The sequence below is a fragment of the Malaclemys terrapin genome, chromosome 12 (assembly GCF_027887155.1).
Source record: "Malaclemys terrapin pileata isolate rMalTer1 chromosome 12, rMalTer1.hap1, whole genome shotgun sequence".
In the NCBI taxonomy this organism is placed as follows: Eukaryota; Metazoa; Chordata; order Testudines; family Emydidae; genus Malaclemys; species Malaclemys terrapin.
The window spans coordinates 38,662,772-38,690,655 of NC_071516.1; the positions used below are offsets into that span (position 1 = coordinate 38,662,772).

The following is a 27,884-nucleotide window of genomic DNA, read 5'->3' on the forward strand; positions in this document are numbered from 1 at the left end:
GGAGGGATGCTGGTAGCAGTCAGAGGGAGGGGGTGAAGTGTGTTTGTGTGGGGAGATGCTGAGGAGGGGCTGTGGGGTGGAGGGGCTGTAGGGTGTGGTGGTCGGGGTGGTCAAGGCGGGGTCACTGAGGGGGGACAGTTGGGGTGGGGGTGGTCGGGGCAGGGGGCACTGTGTGGGGTCCCCAGCCCCGTGGGTCACCCCCGCTCTCCCCGCAGCGGGCCGACGCTGTCCCCGACCCTTCCGGCTCGCTGCCCCAGTACACCCTGTCGGAGCTGCAGGCCGAGCCAAGCCCGGAGCCCCTGGGGCAGAGGGACCCTAGCGCCCAGCAGCCCCCCGGGAAGGGCCCCCAGCAGCACCTGAGAGAGCACAAGGTAAGAGATGGGGGGCCAGGACTCCTGGGTTCTCTCCCAACTCTGGGAGGGGAGTGGGATGTAGTGGTTACAGCACGGGGGGTGGGAGCCAGGACTCCTGGGTTCTCTCCCTGGCTATGGGAAGGGAGTGGGGTCTACTGCAAAGATGGGCAAACTATGGCCCCCCGGGCCACATCCTCCCGCGGGACCGTCCTGCCCGGCCTTTGAGCTCCCGGCCGGGGAGGCTAGTCCCTGGCCCCTGCCTTGCCGTCCTCCCTCCCCCGCAGCCTCAGCTTGCTGTGCCACCAGCGCTGCCAGGCAGCAAGGCTGCCAGTCCTATTGATCTGAGTGGCATGGTAACAGGGTGGAGACGGGGGGGGGGGGGGGGGTTGGATAAGGGGCAGCTGGGGGGGCAGTCAGGGAGCAGGGGGCAGTTGGATGGGGAGGGCAGTCAGGGGGCGGGGCCCAGGCTGTTTGGGAAGGCACAGCCTTCCCTACCTGGTCCTCCATGCAGTTTCGCAATTCTGATGTGGCCCTCGGGCCAAAAAGTTTGCCCACCCCTTGTCTAGTGGATGGGCGGAGGGTGGCTGGGAGCTGGGACTTCTGGGTTCATCCCTGCTCCCTGTTCCCCCCCCCAGCTGGCCCTGGTGAACCTGGTGTGCTGCTCCCTCATGGAGGGGTCTGATTTGGGGGCCCCCAGTGGCCCGACGCGTGGGCGCCTGGTGGAGTTGTGCGAGGAGCTGGCCCACCTGGAGCCTGAGTTCATCCTTAAGGTACTGTGGGGTGGGGCTGCTGGCTAGGATGCCTGGGTTCAATCCCCCCATGTACGGGGCAGGGGATAAGCAGTTTGAGTGGGTGGGAGGTGGTCTCTGGTGCCCTATGCCAGGACTTGGGGAGGGGGAGTGTGCTTTAGTGGGTTAGAGCAGGGGAGCTTGGATGCCTGGGTTTGCTCCGGGCCTCAGTTTCCCCTCTCTCCCCCCACAGGTCGCCCTGTATACGCGCCAGGAGCTGAACATCCGGGCAACGGCCAACTTCCTGCTGGCACTGGCGGCCTGGCTGCCGCCCTGCCGGCCCCACCTGCGCCGCTACTTGTGTGCCTCCCTGCAGCTGCCCTCCGACTGGACCCAGGTGGTGGCGCTCTTCCAGGTACCCGGCTTGCGCCCCAGCTCAACCCCAGTGGCGGGTAGTTCCGCCGGCCAATGCCACCCCCTGCTGGCCAGCACTGACCCGTCTCCCTCTCCCTCACAGAGCCTGGCGGGCGCAGGGCGCCCCCTGCCCCGCTGCCTCCGCACTGGCCTGGCAGACAAGTTCCAGCAATTTGATGCCTACCAGCTGGCCAAGTACAACTCGCGCAAGAGTCGTGGCAAAGCCAGGGGGCGCCCGCGGTCCCGCCAGCCGGGGAGGGAACTCAGGAGTCCTGTGCTCCGGCCCCAGTGCTGCCAGCCAATTCTTCCTCCCGGAGCTGCCTCCCAGAGACCTCTGCCCTGGATGAGGAGATTCCGGCTGCGCCAAGCGTTCGGCAAGCTTCAGACGAAGGTGAGAGGACTGGGGTCTAGTGGTTAGAGCCGGGGGGGCCTGGGATCCAGGACTCCTGGGTTCTGTCCCCTGGTCTGGGAGGGGAGTGGGGTCTAGTGGTTAGAGCAGGGGTCTGGGAGCCAGGACTCCTGGGTTCTGTCCCCGGCTCTGGAAGGGGCACGGGGGTCTAGTTGGTTAGAGCAGAGGGGCCGGAACCCAGGACTTCTGGATTATGTCCCCAGCTCTGGGATGGGAGTGGGGGCTAGTGGGTTAGAGCAGGGGACTGGGAGCCAGAACTCCTGGGTTCTCTGCTGATGTCTCCTGCAGTTTGAAAGTGGTCAGCCATCCCAGGAGCCGCGTGAGACGAAGCCCTTCTCCCTGAAGGCGCTGATCCGATGGCTGCATATCTCCAAGCCGGCCCAGCACGTCATGAGTCTGCTGGGCTGCAGGTGAGAGCCCTGGAGAGGGCTCCCAGCCCCTCCTCCTTTCTATCCCCTAAACCCAAGAGGTGGCACAGTACCCAGGAGTCCTGGCTTGCCCTTCACCCCCTTGTAGGCCCTGCTGGGATCCACCCTGTCTCTGCTGCTCCCCCCTCTCCCCAGGTATCCCTCGGACCTAAGCTCCTTCTCCCGGAGCCACCTGCCAGGGCCCTGGGACCCCGCCCGGGCCGGGACCCGAATGAAACTTCCGCAGCCCCAGACCTGGGACCGACAGCTTAGCCAGCGTGGGAACAAGGCTGCGGTCTGGGAGGAACTGATCGGTAAGGAGGGGCTTCATGGGGTGCTGCGCTTGCCCCCAGTGGTGCCCTGAGTGTGTCTAGGTGTCACCAGGTGTCACTGTTAGCTCTTTTCCCAGAGGGTGCGAGCTAGTGTTGAGTGCAGGGTGACAGGGCATGTGTGGGGCTGGCTGGGCTTGCCATGGGGCAGGTGGCCAGCCTAGCTGGAGCAGGGTTTGCTCAGTGCCGTAACACCCCCGAGGAGAGTCTAGCCTCGGGGCAGAGTGGGGGGCCTGGCACCCGTCTCTGATTGGCCCATGGGCTGGCTGGGTACCACTGTGGCACAAAGAGACTCCATGAGGAGCTGGCCTCCGCTCCCCTTGGCAACGAGCGGCCTGCCTGGGGATAAGGGCCCCCCGGAATGCACCCCCTGGTAGCCACAGATCTCCCAGCGCCCCCTGGGGGCTGCAGCTGGCCCAGCACCCCTATAAATGTGGCCAGTGGGGCCGAGCGCCCCCTGGAAGCAGCAGCCAGCTCAGCACCCTTGTGGATACAGCGCCCCCTGGCTGTGGGTGGGGTGGGCTCCTAACCGTGCTTTGGGCTCTGCCTCGCAGACTCGGGGAAGTTGCCATTCATGGCCATGCTCAGGAACCTGCGCAACATCATCCGGGCTGGGGTGAGTGAGCGGCACCACCGGCAAGTGCTCAGCCAGCTGCAGAACAAGGTACGGCCCTGGGGACCCTGATTTCCCCCCTCCCGGGTCCCCAGAGCAAGGTATGGCTCTGGGGACCCCGAATTCCCCCTCCCCCCCCCTCGGGTCCCCACAGCAAGATACTGCCCTGGGGACCCTGAATTCCCCCCCTCTCGGATCCCCAGAGTGAGATACGGCCCCAAAATCCCCCCCCCCCCCAAGATGGGATGACTGGAGTGGGGTGGGGGGCTGCTGGGATCCCCACCTTGACACCCCCGCCAATTTCCAGGAGTCCATCATCCGCAGCCGGCAGTTCCCCTTCCGGTTCCTGGCGGCGAATAAAGTCATCCAGGACATGGAGGAGCAGCTGAAGAAGAAAGGTGAGACCGGGGCTGCCAAGCGGTGACACAAATGAATCACGAGATTAAAAAAAAAATCGCGGTTCATGGCAGGTTGAATTGCACCGTTACTGATCGAATAGCAACTGAAACATATCCTAAATATCTTTGGCTGTTTTCCTCCATTTACAAATCTAGCGATTGCACCCACAATGCAGAAGACAAAGTGTCCGGGGCTCGTTTGAGTTTATTAGTTTTGATTACAAATATTTGCACAGTAGGAAAAGCTACATGTCTCAGCATGAAGGGGCATACAGATGTTTAGCGCATCTGGCACATAAATACCTTGCCATGCCGGCTACAACAGTGCCATGCGAATGCCTGTTCTTACTTTCAGGTGATAGTGTAAATCAATGGGCAGCATTATCTCCTGCAACTGTAACAGACCTGTTTGTCTGAGCGATCAGCTAAACAAGAAGTAGGACTGAGCGGACTCGGAGGCTCTCTAAAGTTTTACATTGGCTGGTTTCTGAGCACAGTTATTGTTATACATAATTCTCCATTTGTACAGAGATCGCACGATGGCACCTGTATGAGGTGAAGAGAAATATTGGTAATCAAAAATTATCATCTAAAGGGAGCCCTTTGTGTTTTCCATGTGGTAATTGAAATTGAAACATTTGAAAATGTAGAAAAGCAGCCAGAAATCTTTGATACATTTCAGTTGCTACTCTACTGTTTAACGGTGCGATTATAACTGCAATGAATCACGATTAATTTTGTTAATTTGTTTTGAGTTAATCACGGGAGTTAACTGTGATTCATTGACAGCACTGAGACCCCGAACAACCAGGGGCAAGAACAGGGGTGGGCAAATTTTTAGTCTGAGGGCCACATCTGGGTATGGAAATTGTATGGCGGGCCATGAATGCTCATGAAACTGTGGGTTGGGGTGTGGGAGGGGGTGAGGGCGAGGGCTCCGGCTGGGGGTGCGGGCTCTGGAGTGGGGCCAGAAATGAGGAGTTCAGGGTGTGGGAAGGGGCTCCGGGCTGGGGCAGGGGGTTGTGGTGCAGGTGTGTGTGAGGGCTCCAGTTGGGGGTGCAGGCTCAGGGGTGGGGATGAGGGGTTGGGGGTGCAGGAGGGTGCTCTGGGCTGAGACCGAAGGGTTCGGAGGGCAGGAGGGGGATCAGGGCTGGGGCAGGGGGTTGGGGTGCAGGAGGAGGTCAGGGGTGCAGGCTCCAGGAGGCGCTTACCTCAAGCAGCTCTTGGAAGCAGTGGCATGTCCCCCCTCCATCTCTTACATGAATGTGCAGCCCAGCGGCTCTGCGTGTTGCCCCGTCTGCAGGCGCCACCTCTGCAGCTCCCATTGGCTGTGGATCCCAGCCAATTGGAGTTGTGGGGGCAGCACTTGGGGTGGGGGCAGTGTATGGAACACCCTGGTTGCATAGGAGCTAGAGTGGGGACATACTGCTGCTTCCGAGAGCACACGGAACCAGGCAAGCCCCCAACCCGGCTCCCCTGGCTGGAGCCCCGGAGCGGGGCAAGACCTGGACTCCACTCCCTGACAGGAGCTCAAGGGCCAGATTAAAATGTTTGAAGGGCCGGATGCAGCCCTCGGGCCGTAGTTTGCCCACCCCTGGGCAAGAGGCACAGGCAGAGCTGGGCTAGCAGAGGCTGCGGGTCAGGAGTGAGGGGCACTGTGTGTCTCCCCCCCACACACACCTCCAGACAGCCCTTGCCTCTCTAACGTGGAGCTGCTGCGGGCGCTGCTGAGGCGCGGAAAGAAGCAGCCAGGGGCCCTGCCCGGGGTGCGGGGGCGGCCGTTCTGGACGCGCCGGGAGCTACGTGCGGCCTTGTCCATCCCCATCCTCTTCCGCGCGGTGAAGAGCGAAAAGCAGCGGCTGCAGAAGGCCAGGTGAGAGCCCCATGCTTGGCTCCTGGGAGTGGCCACAGGGGGCTGGGCAGATGGGGTGCCAGGTTGCAGGGGGTGGGATGGGGGGGGCTGGGCAGGTGGGGTGCTAGGCCGTGGGGGGCAGGTGGGGTGCCAGGTTGCAGGGGGACTGGGCAGGGGGCAGTGTGGGGGGGCTGGGCAGGTGGGGTGCCAGGCTGGGGGGGTACCAGGTTGCAGGGGGCCGGGACAGGATGGGGGGCTGGGCAGGGGGTGCCAGGCTGTGGGGGGAGCTGAGCAGCGGGCAGGATGGGGGGCCGGGCAGCGACTCAGCAGCAACTTGTGCCCGCCAGGGAGCTGCGCCCCGACCCCGCCCTCCTGGTCCGCTATCACTGGGCCCTGGACGCCGCCATCCGCATCTCTGCCCGGCACAACCTGCCCCCCCTGCCCGGCCGCACCCTCATCCTCTGCTGCACCTCCAATGCCATGACGACGCCCTACCACCGGGCCCGGGAGCTGCGCGGCCTCCGCCCGGAGCCCATGACAGTGAGTTGGGGGGTAGGCTGCGCTCACCCCCTGGCAGTGCCCTGTGGGGGTGGAGGGCAGGGTGGGGTGCTGTGCTCACCCCCTGGCAGTGCCCTGTTGTCCCACAAACTTATACAGGATCGTTTTAGGGGTCAAGACAAAGATGACACATTTATTATGATAACAATTTTATTTATGACCAATAACTAGTATCTTAATCCTAAAACACACACATTATACCTAATACCTATACACACACACACACACACATCCGTCAGATGTTCTGCAGCTGCTGCATAGTTACCAGTCCTGCTTGAGTCTGTGGCTTGAGTTTGCAGCTTGGGTTCATAGCTTGTGGCGGCTAACTGGCCAGGAAAGCCGGGCACAAGGATGAGCTGGGTCTCTGTTGGGCATGCACCGATGCCCTTCCATGTTGGCAGCAGAATGTTACCCTCCTCCAAAGTTTTCCATCTCACCCATCCTTTTTGTAGGCTTTTGTTTGAATCCAGAGTCTATAGGTCTTGCTGTGTCACGCTGCCTTTGGGTTTGGTGATTGATCACCCGTCAATTGCAGACATGACTTTCAGCCTCGGACTGGGCTTTGATCTTCCTTCTATTGTACCTTTTCTTTTTAGGGTGGATTCTTCTTACTTTGTTAGGGCTCTTGTCTGCCTCTTCAGCCCTTGGTGTTTGAACTCTATTTAATCAGGACAGGCTGGGGCTGGAGGTTGATTCCATCATCCATACATACCTCATTCACACATCTAAACTAACTAATAAGATTACAGCAGGGTTTGCAAAAATGAAGGTTGCAGCAAGCCCTTACAAAATGGAGTAAGCGTTTTAAAATGTGGTTTGAATTACAATATGGCAAACAGTGAACAGAAGTTACACTGTAGGCAAGTGTAATAAATGGTGAACAGAAATTACAATAGTGAAACAGTGCAAGTCTCAGTGATTTAAGCAGGAATTGGATTGATAGTGAAACTTACAAAGGCAGCTGACTGAACAGCTATGGCTCTTAACAAGCATCTTAACTGTTAATTAGCTAGTTATTGGGGTAACCGGTTTTATGAATGAATATTGTTTCATTCATAAAACTTTACTTATGAAGTTACATTAATAAAGTGAACAATTAAAAACAATTTCATTCATTAGTTCTACACCTGTGGGGGTTGGGGGCAGGGCAGGGTGCTGCACTCACCTCACAGCAGTGCCCTGTGGGTGGGTCCGTGCCCAGCTCACAGTCCCCCATCTCTCCTAGGCCCTGGAGGTGGCCCTGTTGCTGGGCCTGATGGGCCGAGCGGTGGCAGAGCGGGTGCGCCTGGTGCTGTATGGCCGCGGCCCCTGGGAGGAGGTGCAGGCGCTGGCCGGGTCGCTGCTGGAGAACGTCCAGAGCCTGCACCAGCAGGTCCAGGTGAGAGCCCCTCCTGTCCCTACTCACTCGCTCTCCCCCAGCCCAGCCTGGCTCCGCGTCTCACCCCATCTCTTCCCCAGGCCACAGTGGAGCCGAGCAGCGGCTCCAGCACCGTCAGCGACGTCCTCTGGGACCTGGTGGCTCGTGGGGAGCCGGTGAGTCTGGGCTGCGGATCTGGTGTCAGGGGCGCTGGCAGGGCTGGGGGGAGGAAGGGCTGAGCTAGCAGGGGGCTGCGGGTCAGGAGTGAGGGGCACCAGCAGAGCTGGAGGGGCTTGGGGCTGGGCTGGCAAGGGGCTGCGGGTCAGGAGTGAGGGGCACTAGCTGAGGAAGGGGCCCACAGCTGGGCACAGACTGACCGTATCTCCCCCCAGGTGGACACCCTGCTCGTGCTAAGCCCCAGCTCAGAGGCCCTCCTGGCCGGCCCCGCCCTGCGGCTGGTGCGGGATCGTGTTGCCCCCCACTGCCTCTTCGTGAACCTCTGCCTGGAGTCCTGGGGGTATGAACCCGCCCCACTGTAACTCCTCGGGGGCAAGGACCCCCCCCATTCCTTGCCTGTAGCCTGCGGGGTGGGGGCTTCTGGGGCCTTGCCCGGGCTTTTCCCTGGTGGTTTTCGGAGGGGGAGGGGGGATCCCTGGCACTCGGGGGCTGGGGCTGGAGGGCTCCCCATGGCTCTGGGTGAGGGGAGTGGGGATTCCCTAAGGGTGGGGAAGGGGGATCCCCTGGGGGCGGGGGTTCCCTGTGGCTTGGGGGAGGGGTGGGGGCTCCCTGTGGCTCTGGGAGTGTCGGGGAGCTCCCTGGGGCGCCCCAGGGCTGAGGCGGCTCTGACCGTGTTGTTGCAGGTGCCAGAGGAGCCCCGCAGACGAGGTGGAGCTGGCTGGGTTCAGTGAGCAGGTGCTCAGGTGAGTCTCAGCCTTACGGGGAGGGGGGCAGGCAGGTGGTGTCATGTGGGCCAGTTTGTAACTGCCCCTTGTGACGGGTTGGATCACAGAAACCCTCTTGGGAGCTGCCACCTGATGTGCCAAGACTACTTCTGCCCCTGGCTTTCCCTGCCAGCTCGGGGTCCCAGCACCCTGTCTTGCTGAGCCAGACACTCCCATTTGCTCCAACACAGACCCAGGGTCTGAATTACTTGCCCCAAAGCTGCAGGTTTACCTGAAAGCAGCTCACAGAAGTGTTCCTGTCTTTAACACTCAGATGCCCAACTCCCAATGGGCTCTAAACCCCAAAAAATCCATTTTACCCTGTATAAAGCTTATGCAGAGTAAACTCATAAATTGTTCGCCCTCTATAACACTGATAGAGAGAGATGCACAGCTGTTTGCTCCCCCAGGTATCAATACATACTCTGAGTTAATTAATAAGTAAAATGTGATTTTATTAAATACAAAAACTAGGATGTAAGTGGTTGCAAGTAGTAACAGACAGAACAAAGTAAGTCACCAAATAAAATAAAATGCGCAAATCTATGTCTAATCAAACTGAATACAGATAATCTCACCCTCAGAGATGCTTCAGTAAGTTTTTTCTCAGACTGGACACCTTCCAGGCCTGGGCACAATTCTTTCCCCTGGTGCAGCTCTTGTTCCAGCTTAGGTGGTAGCTAGGGGATTCTTCATGATGGCTCCTCCACCCCTTTATATATCTTTTGCATAAGGCAGGAACCCTCTGTCCCTCTCTGGGTTTCCACCCCTCCTTCTCAATGGAAAGACACCAGGTTAAAGATGGATTCCAATACTTCATTGCCCACTTGCCAACACACACTTATACAAGGAGACTTACAGGTAAAACAGAGCCATCTGCAGACAATTGTCCTGGTTAATGGGAGTCATCAAGATTCCAAAGCACCATTAATGGCCCACACTTTGCATAATTACAATAGGCCCTCAGAGTTATATTTCCTATTTCTAGTTTCAGGTACAAGAGTGGTACATTTATACAAATAGGATGATCACACTCAGTAGATTATAAACTTTTGTAATGACAAGAGACGTTTTGCATGAAGCATATTCCAGTTACATTATATTCACTCATTAGCGTATTTTTACAAAGTTATACAGACTGCAACGTCCCCCTCCCTCCCCCGCAGGTTCCTGGCCGTGCGCGGCACCTCCCGCCTGCTGGAGCACGTGGGCAGGATGGACGAGATCCACGGACTGCCCCCCCCGCTGGGGGCGCCCCGCAGGCACCCAGAGCTTTCCTGCGTCCCTCCTGCCCTGACCCCCGCCCCCCGGAGCAGGTGAGAGGTTGACAGGGCCCGCGACCAGTCGGGGGTGGGGAGAGAGTGGGTGGGGGGCTGATTCTCTGGCGTGTGGGAGGGGTTCATGGCGGGGTCTAGGGCTGAGCTGGAGGGGGAGGGACCGGGTTGGGTGGTCTGGCGCTGGTCCAGGGGAGGTAACCGGGCTTGTAGGACAGTGGGACACATGGGGGGGGCAAGGGCCAGTGGGGTAGTGACAGAGGCCCATGGGGGGGACAGGGACTGGTGGCGGGGGGACAGAGGGGCCCATCGGGAAAGGCAGGGGATGCGATGGGCGGGGCCAGTCCGGGGGTGAGTAGGGACTTATTAGGGGGCAGAGGGGCCCATTGAGGGCGTAGGGACCAGTGGGGGGCCGATGAGGGGGGACAGAGGGGCCTATGGGGGGGGGGCAGGGACCGGTAGGAGGCGACAGAGGGGCCCATCAGGGAGTAGAGGCTTGTGGCTGGGTGACAGAGGGGCCCATCGGGGGGGCAGGGGCCGGTGGCAGGGTGACAGAGGGGCCCATGGGGGGAGGTGGGGGCGGGCAGGGGGCGGTGACGGGGGCCCAGCGGGGGGGCGGCGACAGGGGGGCCCAGCGGGGGTGGGAGAGGCCGGTGGGGGGGCGGCGACGGGGGGCCCATCGGGAGGGGCAGGGGCCAGTAGCGCGGTGACAGGGGTCCATCGTGGGGGCAGAGGCTGGTGTGGGGGCTGGGCCGAGCTGGTCTGGGCTCCTCTGGTCAGGGTTTGATGGGTCCCTCTCCAGGTGGCGCAGCATCCGCGTGTTCATCTCGTCGCCGGTGCGGGACATGCAGGGCGAGCGGGACGTGGTGCTCCGGGCTGTGCTGCCCGCCCTGCGCGCCCGTGCCGCCCCCCACCACCTAGCGCTGCAGGAGATCGACCTGCGCTGGGGCATCACCGAGCAGGAGGCACGGCAGGAGCGGTGGGTGCCCACCCTGTGGGCAGAGGGTTCGGGGCGGGGGGGAAGGGGCAGGGCTGCCCAGAGGGGGCGGTAAGTGGGGCAATTTGCCCCGGGCCCCACAGAAGAATGTCGGAGGCTCCCCCCGCCTCCACCTTCCCCATCTTCCGGCGCCTCAGTGTGCCGCGTCCAGGAGCTGCCCTGGACAGAGCTAAAGTGGCGTGGCTCCAGCGGGGCCTGAGCTCCTGCCGCTCGGAGCCACGTGGTAAGGGGGCGGGGCTGCGAGCTGCGGCCGAGCGGTTTGAGCTCAGGTCCCGCTGGAGCCACGCCGCTGCAGCGCTGTCCAGGTGGCTCCTGGACACGGCCCACTGAGGCTCCGGGAGAGGAGGGAGGCAGGGGTAAGCAGCATGGTAAGGGGGCGGCGGGGGGGGGGGGGGTTTGGATAAGGGGCAAGGTGTCCCGGGGACAGGGAGGGGGCAGAAGTTCTGGGGGAGGGGTGGTCAGGGGACGGGGAACGGGGGGTTGGATTGTGGGCATTCCAAGGGTCTGTCAGGACTCGGCGGGGGGTGGATAGGGGTCGGGACAGGGAGCAGGGGGGGTTCGGGGGGATGGGGTCCCGGGGTGGTGGTTGGGGAGGTTTTGGGGGGGCGGTCAGGGGACAAGGAGCAGGATGGGTTGGGGATTCTGAGGGGGGCAGGAAGTGGGTGGGGGTTTGGATAGGGGGCAGGGCCAGGCTGTTTGGGGAGGCACAGCCTTCCCTACCCTAAAGCTCATTCAGCAGTTTGAGGCTTGCAGACAGCTAGTTAACATAAAGAGCCAAGCTGTTATCTTTTCCCTTAGGGCTGCCACCCCTTTCACTTCTCAAATGCCAAATTATAATCTACATTTAATTTCAGTGCCAAAGGGAGATTCATGTCAGGGGAGGGTAGCTTCATTTAAAATTAGCCACTTTAGATTAACAGTGATAGACCCAAGAGAGCCATGGGGGAGGGATCACACGAGAAGACCAATATCATACTCCACCTACCTCCTTCCCAACCCTACCAAGGGAGACCCCCCCCCCCCTCCCCCCACATTCCCCGAGGCTCCGGAGGGGTTAATTCATTGGTTCTCAAACTTTTGTACTGGTGACCCCTTTCACAGAGCAAACCTTTGAGTGCGACCCCCCCCTTATAAATTAAAAACAATTTTTAATATATTTAACACTATTATAAATGCTGGAGGCAAAGTGGGGTTTGAGGTGGGGGCTGACAGCTCACGACCCCCAGTAATAACCTTGTGACCCCCTGAGGGGTCCCGACCCCCAGTTTGAGAACCCCTGAGTTAATTTACTTTTAGCACCCTGTGTCCATTCACATGGATGTGCTATTTTGAGCATTTCAGTTTTCACAACATAGGCTCATCCCAAATTCTGGAACAAGCTCAAATGCTCAGTTCGTGGAGTATGTACATAGTCTATACTAAAGACAAACCCACAGTAACCGTCTCCAGTTTGTGAGGGACCCTATGGAGCCAGTCTCTAGAAAACAGATAAATTCATGGAGGTTAAGTCCATTAATGGATATTAGCCAAGATGGGTAAGGAATGGTGTCCCTAGCCTCTGTTTGTCAGAGGGAGGTGATGGATGGCAAGAGAGAGATCACTTGATCATTACCTGTTAGGTTCACTCCCTCTGGGGCACCTGGCATTGGCCACTGTCGGTAGACAGGATACTGGGCTAGATGGACCTTTGGTCTGACCCAGTATGGCCGTTCTTATGTTCTAACCTAAATGAACCCAAAGTTATGGAGACAGATATGAGTCAAGGAAGCCAGCAGAGTATCAGAAACCTGGAAAAGTCTCTGACTGGATGGGCTCAGGCGTTTGGTCACAAGCTGAGGTGGTTCAAAAGTTTTGGATTTTTTTAAGCAGATTTTTTTTATAGTTTCTTTAAACAATTAACACAGCAAATATTTGGCCACACACTTCTGAAACCCCAAACCATGTTCAGGTTTTGGCAGACTAATTTCAGCTTTTCAATTAAAAAACCCACAACAAATTTTGAAGGAAAGCAGACGTTGTCCGTGATTTTTTTTTTCTGCTTTTTAAAAACCCCTAGTTTTTGATCCAAAAAAAGTTTTGAAGGAAACTATTTGTCCAGCCCTTTTAATGAGCTTTAGTGCCTTTTAGTACTTAAAACTGGGTTTGTGCGGAGATGTGGAAGGTTTTTAAATGTTTATTTTTCCCAAGGCCGGCCGGGGGGCAAGTGGGGCAGTTTTCCCCAGGCCCTGCAGGGGCCCCCACGAGAATATAGTATTCTATAGTATCGCAACTTTTTTTCATGGAAGGGGCCTCTGAAATTGCTTTGCCTCAGGCCCCCTGAATCCTCTGGGTGGCCCTGGGAAGGGGGGTGTCTTGCTGCAGGGAGTGGGGCAGGGGGTGCTGTGCTGAGAGGAGTCTGGGGGGAACCGTGCTGAGTCGGGGAGCTGGGTGGTGCCATGCTGGGGTGGGGGGCCCCCCCTTGGTGCTGACCCCGGTCTCTTTCCCCATACAGGCAGCTGGAACTGTGCCTCTCGGAGGTGGCTCGGAGCCAGCTCTTCGTGGGCATTTTGGGGGAGCGTTACGGCTATGTACCCCGAGAATACTCCCTGCCGGACACCCCCCAGTACGAGTGGGTGAGCACTGCCAGCACCCTGTCAGTTGTATCGGGGTTGGGGGGACAAGAAGATAGTGCCCCTTGCACCCAGCTGGTGGCTGACGCCGCCCTGCAGCCCCCTCGCCTGCCAGAACCTGGCCGCTGAGCCTTCCTTCACAGTTGGTGGAAGTGGGATTTTGCTTTATTTACTCTGGGCAATTGGGTGTAGTGCTGCAGCCTCCCTCGCCCAGTCTGCCCAGTCGCTATACTGGTGGGACGGGGCACCCTGCACATCTGCCTCCGGTACCTACTGGCATTGCTGTTCTGCCACCTCACTCACGTCCCTGTGTTGAGTCACACCTCTCAGGACTGGACAGCCTGGGGAGTGGCCTGCAATAATGGGCGCGAGGCATGGTGATGTCTTTTCCATGGCCAGATGATGTGCTGCTCTCACTACGCCAGGGAGGGTTCCAGTAGTTGGTCAAATTGGTGTAGTGGTGACATCGCTCCCACTAGAACAGTATAAAGCCACTGGAGGGGTTATTATGTCAGCCCATGCCTGGCTTCATAGCATGTCGGAGTCTGCCAGGGTGTCCTGTACCCCGGGGTAGAGACAGAGCTTGGGTGTCGCAGAATAGTGCTGCTGGGAACAGTGGGATCCCTTCTGGTGATGGGGTGAAGCACAGGAGAGGGTGCAAGCCTGTAAACATGCTGTCTAGTTTCACGCTCCAGAAGTGTTGCATCCAGGGACGGGAGCCTCAGAGGTGGCCAAGGTCAATGGGAATCCCCCAGTTCCGCTGAGGTTGGTGGGTGCGTTGGGATCCAGGCTCACCTCAGCACAAAGCTCTTTGTGGCTGGCGCTGGCCTGGGCCTGCTGGCCATGTCCACTCAGCGTGGGGCTCACAGATGCACGGACCCATGGTGGAGACCAAGACCTCCCCAGCCTTCCGGTTGGGGGAAGCCGGGCATCTCACTTCACAATGGCCCAGGCGTGTTTCTTCCCCATGATGCCTGTTAGTCTAACCCTGCCTGAGAGCTGTTCTGCCTGTGGGCTGGCCTTCGTTTCGTAGCACGACCGGTGGGAGCAGTGGGATCCCTCCGGGTAAGAGTCTCAATCCCACCACTTGGGGGCTGATGATGGAGTCCGGTGTGCCGTCGCTGCAGGTGAAGTCGTACCCTCGGGGCCGCTCCATCACCGAGCTGGAGGTCATGCAGTTCCTCAGCAGTCGGCGCGACTCTGGTTCTGCTGCCCAGGCGTTCTTCTACCTCCGCGAGCCAGATTTCCTTGGGTAACTCTGCACCCTTTCCCCTCTAGGGGTGCCGGCTCCCATCCAGCCCCATGGCAAGGATTGGCTGGCTTGGGGGGGGAGAGGCAGGGAATGGGACATGGGGCCTTTTCCCTCTAGTGGACACCGATCCAGACCCATGGTGGGGGGCTGCTTGGCTCAGGGGGATGGGGAACAGGGCCTTTCCTCTCTAAGGGGTGCCGATCCAGCCTCATGTTGGGGGACTGGGGAACGGGGCTTGTCCCTTCTAGGGGGTGCTGATCCGGCCCCAGGGTGGGGTACTGGTTGGCACAGGGGGCCGGGGAACGGGACATGGGGCCCCTGACCTGTCTGTGGTGGGGCAGGTCCGTGCCGGAAGCCTGGAGGGCAGATTTCGTGGCAGAGTCAGAGGACGCTCAGCACCGGATGGCAGATCTGAAGGGGCATCTGGGCCAGCACCTGGGGGTGGCATCTGTCAGCAGGTAATGGGCCAGGAGATAGGTGGGTGCGGTGGGATCGCTGGGCCCCACGGTATCTCCCTCATGGCTTTGCTCTCTCCCCCTAGGTACTCCTGCCAGTGGGGCGGCGTGGCCCAGGGCCGGCCGTATGTCAAAGGGCTGGAGGAGTTTGGGGCCCGGGTGCTGCAGGATCTGTGGGGCGCCCTCCAACGTCAGTTCCTCCAGGTAACGCGACTTGCTGTCCCTGGCGGGGAGGGAGTGGGGCCTAGCGGTTAGAACGGAGGGTGCTGGGAGCCCAGACTCCTGGGTTCCATGCTGACGCCTGTCTCTGCCCCCCACCTCCAGGCTGAGTCGGAGCCCCCTGGGGGCGAGGAGGAGGAGGGGCAAGAGCTGCAAGATGCCTTCCAGGACTTCCAGCAGCGCCAGTTCTGTGCCCGGGGCAAGCTGCTGGGCGCCGTGGCCGGGCGGGTGCTTGAGGGCCGGCCCCCCCGCCGCGGGGCAGGGGGCGGGCTCTACGTGGTGACGGGTGCGCCTGGTGATGGCAAGACTGTCTTCATGGTGAGGACGGGGGGAGGGGTCTGCATGGGGCCTGAGGGTAGGGGCCTTGGGGCACCCAATGGGGGAAGGGGGTCTGGGGGCAGAAAGGGGCGGGGCTTGGTGATGGATTGTAGGCAGGGCCTGCAGGGGGCGGGGTGTGGGTCTGCTGCATAAAGCCTGGTGGAAAGGGCCTGAAGAAGGGGGTGGGACTTGGGGGCCAGGAGGGGGTGGGGTCAGGTCTGTTGCATTAGGCCAGGTGAGTGGGGCCTGGAGGAGGGGGAGGGGCTGGAGTGGGTGGGGTCTGGCTGTGCTGGGTTGTGGTGAGAGGGGCCTGGAGAGGCCCCGCCCCCAGCTGACTCACTGTCCCTTCCCCAGGCGGCGCTGACGCAGGAGCTGAGCGCCCATCCCCCTGCCCGGGACGCCTCCCCCACCCGCTGCCTGGTCGTCTCCCACTTCACCGGGGCCCGGCCGGACCAGGCCAGCGCCAGGGTAGTGCTGAGCCATCTGTGTGCCCGCCTGAGCCGTCTGCTGGGCCAGACGGCCCAGCCCCCCGCCAGCTACAGGTCAGGATGCCAGGGTTCCCTCCTGGCCCTGGGTGGGAGTGGGATCTAGTGGTTAGAGCAAGGGTATGGGGGGGCTGGGAGCAAGGGTGTTGGGGGACTGGAAGCCAGGACTCCTGGGTTCCCTCCTGGCACTGGGTGGGAGTGGGGTCTAGTGGTTAGAGCAGGGGGGTCTGGGACCTAGGACTCCTGGATTCTCTCCCAGCTCTGGAGGGAAGTGGGGTCTAGGGGTTAAAGCTGGGGGGGCTGGGTGCCCTAGGATGCCTGGGTCCCATCCCTGCTTGTCCATTGCAGGGGGCTGGTGTGCTGTCTGGAGTCTCTCCTGCCCGCGGTAGCCAGGTCGCTCCGGGGAGCCCAGCGCCTGGCCGTGCTGGTTGATGGGGCTGACCAGATCCACGGGGACAGTGGGCAGCCCGTCTCCGACTGGCTCCCGGTGCGGCTGCCCCCGGTAAGTCGAGCCCCCCCTGCCCGTGGGACCCCCCCTCCCGCCAACCCCACCACCCGCTCAGCTCCTCTCTACTCCCCCCAGCGCGTGAGCCTGGTTCTGAGCATCGGCGAGGGCTCTGGACTCCTGGATTCCCTACAGCGACGGGCGGACACAGTCATCATCCCCCTGGGGTCCCTGGACCCCTGTGACCGGGCTGGGCTGGTCCGCCGGGACCTCGCCCTGTACGGCAAGAAGCTGGAGGAGACGGCCTTCAACAACCAGGTGGGGAGGTGCCCGGATCCCTGGGTCCTCTGGCGGGGGCGTGGGGTCTAATGGTTAGAACGGGGGGGCTGGGAGCCAGGACTCCTGGGTTCTATTCCAGCGGTGGGAGGGGAGTGAGGTCTAGTGGTTGGAGCAGAGGTGGATTGGGGGTCAGACTCCTGTGTTCTCTCCTGCTCTGGTTGGGTGGGGCAGGGGCCCTGGCTTTGGCCCAGGGGCTCCCTGCCTGCTGAGACCCCGTCTATCTCTCTCCAGATGCGGCTGGTGCTACTGAAGCGCGGTGCCCGGCAGCCCCTCTACCTGGCGCTGCTCACCCAGGATCTGCGAGCCTTCACCGTCTATGAAAAGGTGCCTCAGTCCCGCAGGGAGACCCAGTCATCTGGGCTGGTGGTGCAGGGCTTCCCCTTCTAGGGAACCTGGGGGAGGGACCGGGACGGAAGGGGACCCAGACATCCTGGCTGACGACACAGATCTGTTCCCGCGAGGGACCCCAAGGGAGAGGCCAGGATGGAAGGGGACCCAGGCATCTGAGCCACCAGCGTGGGTTTCTGCCCTCTAGGGACCCCAAGGGAGGGATGGGGACAGAAGGGGACCCAGGCATCCGGCCCTGGCATGGGGCTCTCCGGTCCCCTCAGGGTCCTGTGTCCCTCCCTCCAGGTCTCGGAGAGGATCCAGACGCTGCCCCCAGCGCTACCTGCCCTGCTCCAGCACATGCTGGGCTGCCTGGAGCAGGAGCACGGGGCCGAGCCAGTGACCATAGCCGTCGCCACCCTCTGGGCCAGCAAAGACGGTAAGAGACAGCTCGAGGTGCTGGGGGGTGTTAATTGGCATTGCTACCAGCTGCTGCGCCCCAGAGCTGGCTGCATCTCCGCACCAGGCGAGTCGTCCCTGGGATGGGAATCCCTGAAGATGTGTCCCTGACCCTCACTCCTCTGTCCTCCGCAGGCCTGCTGGAGCGTGATCTCCTCGCTGTGCTCACCATGTGGATGGAGCTGGGCGAGGCGCCTGTCACCTGGGAGAGAGGCATGGCTGCTGGGGGCTGCGCAGCGACCATCCCCAAGGCCCCGATCTATTCCCTGATGAGGAGCCTGAGGGGGTGAGTGGGGGCCAGGGCGCCTGGGTTCTCTCCTGGCTGGGGGAGGGGAGTGGGGTCTAGTGGTAAGAGAAGGAGGACTGGAAGCCCGGACTCCTGGGTTCTCTCGGGCTCTGGGAGGGGAGTGGGGGTTGGGGGCTGGGATCCCGGATGCCTGGGTTCTCTCCAGGCTCTGGCAGGCTCCCAGGACCTGGCGCCGAGCTCCATCGCTGGCCGGAATCTAGTATTCTCTGTCCCCCGTCTGTCCCCCCAGACTGGCGGGGGTGTGTGGGGCCCCCTCGGAGGCCCCTGGCTCGCGGCTCCACCTCTGCGGTGCCCCCCTGCGGACGGCGGTGGAACGGCGCTACCTGAAGGAACCGGGCCTGGAGCGAGCTGTTCACACTCTGATAGCAGGTCAGGAGGTTGCCCCGTGGGGGGCTCTGGGGTGGTGTCTGGGCTGGGCCTGTTACCCCCCCCCCCGGCCAAGGGGTGCTGAGCATTGTGAGTGACAGTCTCCCCCACATCCCCAGCTCATCTCTGGAAACTCTGCGACCCGGACGTGTCCCGGAGCTTCCAGGGCAGCGAGGCTGGGCCCCTGGCGGCTCTGCCCTACCACCTGGTGGGTATGGGGCACTGGGGGATGGTGGGGGGGGGGGAGCTGGGTGAGGGCAGGGGCGGAGCTTGGCAGGGGGCAGGATTGGGCGGGTGAGGTGAGGTGGAGAATTCGGAAGTGGGTGGGCAGAGGCTGGGCAGGAGCAGGGCTGGGTGGGGGGCTGGGCATAGGGTGGGGTGAGGCGGGAGGCAGGGGGTGGGGCTTAGCGTAGCTGGGGCTGGGTGGGCAGCACCCCCAAGTGACCCTGCTGTCCCAACAGGTCTGCGCTGGACGCCCCGACCTCCTGGGCTCCCTTCTGACGGACCTGCGCTTCGTGGCTGCCCACGTCCGCCTGGGGCTGCTGCCTGTGCTGGGCCAGGCCTATGCCCTGCACGGTGAGCGGGGTGGCCTGGGGGTGGGGGGCACCTCTGGGGGCTGCTAGTCGGGAGCCAGCCCTGTGCGGAGTGGGGGCTGTCCACAAGGGCATGGGAAGGTGCCTCGCTGTAATGGGTGGGGGGAGCTGCTGTGGGGTCCTGGGAGGCTGAGGGCTGCTGTTGGGGGAATGGGAGGCATGTCAGTGCTGCCGGGGGCACTCCCAGTGGGGCTGGAGGCTGCCGGGGGGAATGGAAGCTATGGGGGGGCTACCAGGGGCTGAAATAGGGGTGCTAGGGGGCTCCCAGGGTGCTGGGGGCTGTTGTGCCCCTGACACAGACGTCTCTCCCCACAGCGGGCAGCGCCCAGCCCCCGGGCGAGGTGGGCGCGTTCCGGGCGATGGTGCAGGCAGGCGCAGCACTGCTTTCTGAGAATCCATCCCTCCTGGCCCAGCTGGCAGCCAACGCGCCTGATGGCTCCTCGCTGGGCGCCCAAGCCCAGGCCCTGGCCCCCCCGGAGGGGCGCCTGCTGCTCTGGCGCAACAAGGCCCAGGACGCCCCTCACCCTGACAGGTAACGGGGCCGCTGTGGGTGGGAGGGCCCCTGCCCTTCCTCCCGCCTCTGGATGCCTGCCCCTCCTCCCAGGTGCCCACCTGCTCCTCCCCATGACCCCCTACCCATTACCCCTCCCGCCCAGCACCCGGGCCTCACCACCAGGCCTCACCATGGGCCCCGGGTGCCTGCCCTCTAGGGCTCCCACTCAGCTGGGCTCTGGCCCTGCTCCCAGCTGAGTTGGTCCATGGCCTGGGGCGCCTGTGCTGGGTTGGGGGGATCCTCCTGTGACCTGGGGGGGATGGGGTGTGTGGGTCCCACGGACTGGGTGGGAGGGGCTGCAGGGCTGGGAGCCTGTCGGGGGGGCTGTGTATCTCTACCCTGGGGGGGGGGAGGGGCTGGGTCCCTGTGGGACTGGAGGGCTCCATTGGGGGAGGGGAGGGGTTCCTGGGGGGCACGGTGTCCTGGGTGGGGGTGCTTCCTGTCTCCGAGCTCTGGGGGTGGGCAGCACTGGGTTCCTGTCCGCTCCTGGGCCTCGTTCCCCCCTGATCTCCTCCCCCCCACCTCCAGCATCTCCCTGGCCCTGCCCACGTCCCCCACCTGTGTGGCCATTTCCCCCTGCGGGCGCCAGGCTGCCGTGGGCAGCACCGATGGGACCCTGCACCTCCTGGACATGCAGAGTGGCCAGGTACCGGGGGAGAGGGCAGGGCAGATTCAGGGGATCTCTTGCCATGGGAGGACACTGTGGGGCTGGTTGGTTTGGGGGCAGGGGCAGGATGGGGAGGCGGGGGGGCAGGGTGGGGAGCTGGGGACAGGCTGGGGGCTGGACAAGCTGGGGGGCAGGGGAAGCTGGTAGACCAGCAGGAGGCTCTGCAGTCTCACCCCCGCCCTTCCCCCCAGGAGCTGAAGACCCTGCTGAGCGGTGGCGCTGGAATCTCGGCCTGCGTTTTCCTGGCTGATGGGACCCTCTGCCTGGGCACCTCCGCTGGGGGACTGGAGACCTGGGGCCTGCATGAGGGCAGCAGGTACTGCCAGGGGGGCTGCCCCTCTGGGGGTGCTGGCTGTGGTCCGGCCCGGGGGGCAGCGGGGGAGCTGATTTTGGGGGCAATGGTGGGGACACCACATGAATCTCTCTCCCTTCCAGGCTCCTGGCTACTGATGCTCACCAGGGCCAGGTTACAGGCTGCTGCGTCAGCCCTGATCGCAGACAGCTGGCCAGTGTCTCCCTGGATGGGCACCTGAAGGTACCGGCTGTAGTCACTGCCCCTCCCGCCCCCCCCCGCTTTAATCACTAGCCCCCACTCCTCTCCCCCAGCCAGGAGAGAATCCAGGTGTCGGGCGCCTGCCCCTGTTCTGACCCGCTGTTCCTGTCTCTCCCAGCTGTGGGACTCTGCCCAGGGGCACCTGACCTGGGAACTGGATCTCTCCTGCCCCTTGAACTGTGCTGCCTTCCACCCCGACGGGCAGCTGGTGGCCACCGGGGGCTGGGACGGCGCTGTGACCATCCTGGGCCTGCAGAACCGGAGTGTGAGCTCGGTATGGGTCAGGAGGGGCAGGGCTGTGCTAGGAGGGGCTATGGGTCGGGAGTGAGGGGCACTGGCAGGGCTGAGGGCCAAGGGCTGGGCTGGCAGGGGCTGCGGATTGGGAGTGAGGGGCACCGATGGGGGAGGCTGGGCTGTGACTCTGGCTCCCCTTGCAGGTTCTCTCAGGCCATGACACTTCCGTCCGCACCGTGTCCTTCTCCCCTGCGGGCACCGTGCTGGTGTCCGGCTCCCTGTCCGGGACAGTGCATCTTTGGTCCTGGCGGGAGGTCGTGAGCCTGGCCACATTCCCAGCACACCAGGGCTTCGTCTCCGAGGTCAAGTTTCTCTCCGGGGGCCAGGTCCTCCTCACGGCGGGCGAGGACTCGAAGGTGCTGTGGGTCAGGAGTGAGGGGCACTGGCAGGGCTGGAGGGCAGGGTTGGGTTAGAAGGGGCTGCGGGTCGGAAGTGAGGGGCACCGGCGGGGAGGAGGGCAGGGCTTGGCTAGAAGGGGCTGCGGGTTGGAAATGAGGGGCACCGGCGGGGAGGGGGGTTGGGCTAGCAGGGGCTGCGGGTTGGGAGTGAGGGGCACTGGTGGAGGTGGGGGGGGGCACAGCACTAACCCCTGATTTGTGGCCCAGGTCCAGCTCTGGCCAGGGCACCTGGGCCATGCCCGGGGCACTCTGGGCTCAGGGCTGCTTTCTCCAGCCCTCTGCGTGGCCCCCAACCCCGCCGGCACCCTACTTGCTGTGGGGCACCATTCAGATGATGTTTGGGTCTACGGCACCCCCTGGGGTAAGCGTCCAGACACCTGGGTTCTGTCCCAGCTTATGGGGGAAAATTAGATCTAGTGGGTGGGGGTGGGCGGTGCTGAGGAGCCAGGACTCCTCCATTCTGGGCAGCCAGGAGTCTTGGGTTCTGTGGTTGGGTGGGGGTTGAGAGCCAGGACTCCTGGGGTGAGGGTGGGGGCTGGGAGCCAGGACTCCTGGGTTCCCTGTGGGGTCGGCCCCCCTCACTCTTTGCTCTCCCCGCAGGCTCAGCTGGGTGGCGCTGCCCAGTAGGGGGTGTGGCGGTGCCCAGCCTGGCTTGGCTCGGGGATGCTGTGCTGGCCGGAGGCAGCAGGGACGGGACCCTGCGTGGGTGGGCACTGGCGAGCAGCTTGGCCTGCCCCCTGTGGGAGCTGCGGGGGCACAAGGGGGCCGTGCTGGGCCTGGCCGCCTCGTCCCAGCTGCTGGCGTCTGCCTCAGGTAAGGCTGGGGGCAGGGAGGACGGATGGCGGGAGCGGGGGCCGCTTGCAGAATGTGGGGAGGGGCTGGGGGCAGGGTGTTTCCAGATCTGTGGGGGGGAGATTTGGGGGTCATTGGTGAGGCTAGGGGTGCCCAAGGACTATGGGGTGGGGGCAGGATGGGGTGGGTGGGGGCGGGGTCTTGGGGCCCATAGTCTGAGCCTTCCTCCTGCCCCCAGAGGATTTCACCATCTGCCTGTGGCTGGCCGAGACACTGAGACGGGCCCTCCCGGACCCTTCCTCAGCCCCCCTGGCCGTCCTGCAAGGCCACGCGGCCGCTGTCACCTGCTGCGCCTTCAGCCCCGACGGCCAGCACCTTGCCACGGGTGGCAGGGACAAGGTGAGGGGTGTGTGTGCTGTGAGATGGGCACTAGGGGGCAGTGTGGGGTGGCCGTGCGGTGTGTTGGGCACTAGGGGGCGGTGTGGGGCGGCTGTGCTGTGAGATGGGCACTAGGGGGTGGTGTGGGGCGCCCGTGCGGTGTGTTGGGCACTAGGGGGCGGTGTGGGGCGGCTGTGCTGTGAGATGGGTACTAGGGGGCAGTGTGGGCTGGCCATGCTGTAAAATGGGCACTAGGGGGCGGTACAGGGCAGGCGTGGGGCAGCCGTGCTGTGTGATGGGCACTGGGAGGTGGGGGGAGCAGACGTGCTGTATCTGCTCGTCTAACCAGCCCGTGTCCTCGCAGACCCTGTTGTGCTGGGACGTGGGGGGCCCCACACCGGGAGCCCCCCCCATCTGGCGCTCGCTCCCCTTCTGCCACCGCGACTGGCTCAGCGGCTGCGTTTGGGTCGGGCCCCTGCTGGTGAGTGGGGGGGGTAGTTGGGAGGGAGGCGGGGGGGGGGGCACCTCCTTCCTGATTTGTCCCCTTCCTCTGCCCCTGCAGCTGTCCTGCTCCAGTGATGGCACCGTGCGGCTCTGGGACCCGGCAACCGGCCAGCGGCTCCGCGAGTTCCTACCCCACTGCGGCCCCGTCAGTGCTGTCCTGGCCATGGTACAGACCTGAGGGAGAGGAGGGGGGGGGGCACGATGCCAGGCATGGGGGGGCACCTTGGGCACTGGCACCATCCCTCACCCCCTCTCTCGGTGCAGGCCGGGCGCGTGCTGGCGGTGGGCCGCGATGGGACGCTGGCAGCATGGGACATGCTGGGCGTGGAGCTGACCCGCTTCCCGGCGCACCCCGGGCTGGTGAACCAGGGCGCTGGTTTCGTGGGAGCAGGTGAGCAGGCGCTGCCGCCCCCTACCCCCCGGTGCAGGTCTGACCCCCAGTGTCCTCTGCTCTCCCCCAGTGCCCATCTCTCCGTGTCGCTCTTCTCCTGCAGACGGCGATTTTGTGGTGGCCACGGCTGGATGCGACGGGCGGGTGCAGCTCTGGAGCCCCCTGGAGGTGAGATGGGACCCGGGGGCTGTTCCCCCCCACCCCCCTTGGGGACCCTGCCCCAGGGCACTGGCTGCCCCTCCCCCACTAACTTTTCTCTCCTGCCTGCAGTTTGGCCGCCCGCGGGCATTGGTGGGGCACAGCGCCCCAGTGTGTGGTGCTGCCGTGAGCCCGGCTGCCGCCCGCGTTCTGACAGTGTCAGGAGATGGTGCTGTGCACGTGTGGGCAGCGCCCTGGCAAATGGGTAAGAGACTCCTTCACCGGATACCCCTTCCCTCCTGAAGCCAGGAGAGAAGTCCTGGTTCCCAGCCCTGCTCTAACCACTAGACCCCACTGCTCTCCCAGAGCAGGGGAGAGAACCCAGGAGTCCTGGCTCCCAGTGCCCCCTGCTCTAACCCACCAGATCCCACTCCTCTCCCAGAGCAGGGGAGAGAACCCAGGAGTCTTGACTCCCAGCCTATCTCTCTCCTGGCAGGATGTGCCAAGGGTCCCGGCTGGCACCGTGGGGCCATCTCTGCCCTTGCCTGGTCTTCCGACGGGACGCTGGCGGTGTCAGGCGGGGAGTGTGGGGAGCTGATTGTGTGGGGGGAGGCCAAGGCCCTGGCCACGGTGCAGGTATGTTGAGGGGGGGCTGGAGAGATGGGGCTGCCCCCTGATGCTGGGGGGTGCGGTGGGAGGCTGGGGAGGGGAGGGGAAGGGATGGGGGAAGGCAGATGGAGTGGGCGAGATGGGCAGGAGGGAGGTTGTCAGGGCGGCTGGGGGAAGGCGGGGGGCCTCAGTCCAACCTCCACTCACTCCCCTCCTACACAGGCCGGCTCGCGCAGTGTCTGTGCTCTCGGCTTCGCCTCCTCCTGCAGCCTCCTGGTGGCGCCGGCGGCTGGGAGCATCTGGCTGTGGGGCCTGCATGGTGACCCCAATACCGGGGCCCTCAGGTGAGCTGGGCAGGGCAAGCTGGATGCCTGGGTCCCTTCCTGGCCCCATCGCTCCCTGGGGAGCGGGGGGTGGGGGAGGGCCATGCCCTACCGACCCGGGCCACCGAGGTCCCGTTTCCCGTACCAGTCTATGCAGCAGCTGGCCTGGGCCCCACACTGACCGCGTCTCTCTCTCTCTCTCAGCTTGGAGCGTGAGCGCCCCCTGGGGGAGGTGGCAGCTCCTGTTACCTGCATGGGGCCAGCCGGGGCCCCCCGGCTCCCTGGTCCTGGGGCTGGCGAACGGGGAGGTGCTGCTGTTCAGAGTCCACCAGACGGTGCTGAAGCCCCTCTGGTGAGTTGGGAGGTGGGGGGCGTGTGTGCGCCTGCAGCTCCTCTGGTGAATGAGGGATTGGGGGGGGGGGGTCAGCCCCCTACGTTCCTGGGTTTGACCCTCATCTCTGCCTCTGTAGCTTAGTCAGCCCGGACGCCTGGGTTCCAGACCCCCCTGAGTACCTGTTTGATGTGGCTGTGACCCCAGATGGGCGGCTTCTTCTGTGGAAGGGGGTGAAAGAACCCACCCTGTACGAACTGGTGAGTGACTGGGCAGAGAACCCAGGAATCTGGGCACCCAGCCCTGTACCCCCCTCCCCAATGCGCCAGGCCCCACTCCGTCCCAGAGCCGGCAGAGAACCCAGGTGTCCTGGTGCCCAGCCCCCCCCCCCCTCCCTCCCCCCAGCACACTAGGCCCCACAGCAGAGAACCCAGGAATCCGGGCGCCCAGTCCCCTTCTCCCCCCCCCCCCCCCCCCCCCCCCCCCCCCCCGCGCACTAGGCCCCTCCCCTCCCCAGGAAGCAGAGAACCCTGGAATCCGGTTTCCCACACCAGTATTGTTTGCTCTGTAGAGGGTGGGGGAGTCGGAGGAACTGGAGAAATCCCGGGAGGCCAAGATCCGCCTCTGGGAGCGGGATGAGGACGCTGATTCCAGCTGGTTCAGCAGGGCCTGGCTCAGCCCCGGTGAGTCCTGGCACAGAGCTGCGGGTCGGGAGTGTGTGGGGGCAGGGCTAGCAGGGACTTTGGGTTGGGCGTGAGGGGCAGTCGGGAGGTTCAGCTCTGTCCCTTCGCAGATTCATCCCTGCTCCTCGCCAGCTCTGACGGGATGCTCTGGACTCGGGCTCAGTGGAGCGAGGAGGAGGATGCAGCCGAGTCCTGGAGCAGCAAGAGGTGGCAGCAGCAGCGGGTGAGCACTCCCTAGTGGGGCCTGTCTCTGTTGGGGGGCCTGTCCCGGCAGGGCCCATCCCTCCTTCCCTGCTGGCAGCAGCCCAGTCTGCTGCACTGGGTGGGGTGCGGATGTTTCCCTCCTTGTGTGTCATGGGCGTGGTCAGCAGGGTCCAGAGTTAACACCCAGTGCAACGAATGACAGTGAGTTATCCCTATCCTTGCGAGGGGCTTGGCCCCTGCTGAGCTCGGTGCGGGCTGGCTGCAGCCTCAGGTCAGCTTCCGGGGGGCGGAGGGTTCATTCTCTTCCCTGGAAGCGGCGAGTCTGGGGTGAACCTTCAGGTCAGCTGATCCCGCAACCCCTTTGGGCTGAGGCAGGGGCCTCCTGTTCCTACATGTTAACCCCTTCACGGCCTGTGCCCCTCAGATCCACAGTTCCAAGGTCGCTGCGCTGCACAGCTGCGGGGACGTGCTAGTGACGGCAGCGCTGGATGGAGACGTCAAGATCTGGAAGCACGCCACGGGGAGACTGGTGGGTGGCGTGAAACGATGCTCCTCACTCCAACCCACAGCCCCCTGCCAACCCAGCCCTGGGCTCCCCCAGCTCTTCCAGTGCCCCTCACTCCCCACCCGCAGCCCCAGGCTCTCTGATCCCTGGTTCTCTCTCTGCAGCTGGGGCAGTTCCGTTGCGCTGCTCCTGTCTCCTGCCTGCAAGCCCGGCCTGGTCCAGCCTCCCAGCTGCTCTTGGCCGTGGGCGACATCCTGGGCAACGTCTATTTCCTGGAGTGGGCCTGTCTGCGGGGGGACGACGCTGAACCCTGACCCATGTGAGCGCAGATGACACAATAAAGCCGCCTGCTGAGCTGCAAAGAACAGGGCCTTTGTTCAACTGTCCCAGCCTGGCCCCTCCCCCAGAGCGAGGCGGGGCTAAGAGGCCAGAGACTCATCCCCCCTGCCCTGTCCCTTGGGAAACTTGGGATCTATCAGGCCCCCACCCTTGTGTTACTGCTTCTGGGTTGTCCATGGGGCTGGATGAGGGCAAGAGGGTCGCGACATTGTATCTCAAGCCCCCATGCCCTAGCCTAATTGGGGGGAAAACACCCCCCTGCGAGGGGCAGCCAGGCTCCTGCCTCAGCAGCCCTGCCCCCCAGTTCCAGCACGCTGCAGCCAGAAATGCAGCAGGGCGCAATCAGGGCTGGTACCAAATGTATTGCTGTAGAAAGGAGCCAGAGGGACATTTCCACAGGAATCCCGGAGGGGGAAAGGGGGTGTCTCCTGACCGGGCGGCCTGTCACCACAGCGGGGCGAAGCTGAAGCGCACTTGGAGCAGGTAGCGTATCCGCACCTGGCCCGGGTCATAGACGACGAACTCGTTGTAGTTGAGGTTGTAGTCGTGGGGGTTCGTCACGCCCGTCTCCACGGCTGGGCCCAGTGGCACTGCAGCCCCATCCCTGGGGGGAGACGAGGCGGAGGTCAGGGCGAGGGTAGCTCAACCCCCCAGATGCCTGGTTCTCTCTTTCTGGGGGGGGGCAGCGCGGTATGGGGGCAGGGGGGGGTTGGATAGAGGGCAGGGGAGTTCAGGGTGGTGGTCAGGGGGTGGGGGGGGAATAGGGGGTTGAATAGGGGCGGGGTCCTGAGGGGGGCAGTCGGGGGGGGTGCTGGATGGGGCGGCACGGGGTAGTCGGAGGCAGTCAGGGGCAGGGGTTCCAGGGGCAGTAAGGGGACAGGAAGAAGGGGTGGTTGGATGGGGCAGGAGTCCCAGGGGGGCTGTCAGGAATGAGAGGAGGGGTTGCATGGGGTGGTGGGGGTCTGGGGGCGGTCAGGGGACAGGGAACAGGGGTGTATGGATGGGGCAGGCGGGTGGGGGGGGGCAGAAAGGAGGTGGGAGCCAGGCCATGACCCCTTCCCCTAACCGGCCCTCTATACAATTTACAAACCTGATGTGGCCCTCAGGCCAAAAAGTTTGCCCGCCCCTGTTTTAGATGCTAATCTATTGGAAGGGGGCAGAGCCAGAAAACCAGGGCTGGAACAAACAGCTGGCAGAGAGAGGCCGGCAGACCACGGGTGCTGTAGTTCGCCACCCCTCACCTGTGCTCTCCCATCCTGGGGTCTCTTCGGCGCTGGGGGCCCTTGGGGGGGATGAGGAGCCAGGGACGGAGCTGGGCTCAGATCCCCCATCATCATCCACAGCGTCTGTGGAGAGAGGCCACGGGTCAGAGGGGGAGGGGAGGGTGCCACACCCCAGAGATGGACGCATCTCAGCAC

General features: G+C 63.2%; 1 protein-coding gene across 1 annotated transcript in view; it reads left to right on the plus strand.

Moving 5' to 3' along the window:
- TEP1 (telomerase associated protein 1) overlaps nt 1–26,492 on the plus strand; it is a 27,771-nt gene extending 1,279 nt beyond the window's left edge. The window contains 53 exon segments of the mRNA XM_054045083.1: nt 216–371; nt 989–1,123; nt 1,335–1,496; nt 1,599–1,886; nt 2,193–2,314; nt 2,468–2,625; nt 3,195–3,304; nt 3,561–3,651; nt 5,338–5,524; nt 5,851–6,043; nt 7,287–7,439; nt 7,520–7,594; nt 7,811–7,935; nt 8,279–8,338; nt 9,526–9,675; nt 10,436–10,612; nt 13,122–13,242; nt 14,367–14,491; nt 14,833–14,949; nt 15,033–15,150; nt 15,271–15,483; nt 15,838–16,025; nt 16,317–16,470; nt 16,552–16,731; nt 16,984–17,076; nt 17,386–17,518; nt 17,674–17,824; nt 18,075–18,214; nt 18,331–18,419; nt 18,673–18,787; nt 19,120–19,336; nt 19,886–20,003; nt 20,216–20,340; nt 20,460–20,559; nt 20,696–20,851; nt 21,015–21,227; nt 21,477–21,630; nt 21,870–22,082; nt 22,300–22,460; nt 22,804–22,920; nt 23,002–23,109; nt 23,208–23,334; nt 23,438–23,502; nt 23,605–23,737; nt 23,969–24,108; nt 24,304–24,425; nt 24,609–24,675; nt 24,677–24,756; nt 24,875–24,995; nt 25,307–25,418; nt 25,529–25,641; nt 26,047–26,151; nt 26,292–26,492. Of these exon segments, the coding sequence (XP_053901058.1) occupies nt 216–371; nt 989–1,123; nt 1,335–1,496; nt 1,599–1,886; nt 2,193–2,314; nt 2,468–2,625; nt 3,195–3,304; nt 3,561–3,651; nt 5,338–5,524; nt 5,851–6,043; nt 7,287–7,439; nt 7,520–7,594; nt 7,811–7,935; nt 8,279–8,338; nt 9,526–9,675; nt 10,436–10,612; nt 13,122–13,242; nt 14,367–14,491; nt 14,833–14,949; nt 15,033–15,150; nt 15,271–15,483; nt 15,838–16,025; nt 16,317–16,470; nt 16,552–16,731; nt 16,984–17,076; nt 17,386–17,518; nt 17,674–17,824; nt 18,075–18,214; nt 18,331–18,419; nt 18,673–18,787; nt 19,120–19,336; nt 19,886–20,003; nt 20,216–20,340; nt 20,460–20,559; nt 20,696–20,851; nt 21,015–21,227; nt 21,477–21,630; nt 21,870–22,082; nt 22,300–22,460; nt 22,804–22,920; nt 23,002–23,109; nt 23,208–23,334; nt 23,438–23,502; nt 23,605–23,737; nt 23,969–24,108; nt 24,304–24,425; nt 24,609–24,675; nt 24,677–24,756; nt 24,875–24,995; nt 25,307–25,418; nt 25,529–25,641; nt 26,047–26,151; nt 26,292–26,441 (7,296 nt within the window). The 3' untranslated portion in view covers nt 26,442–26,492.
- The last annotated feature ends 1,392 nt before the right edge of the window (nt 26,493–27,884 follow it).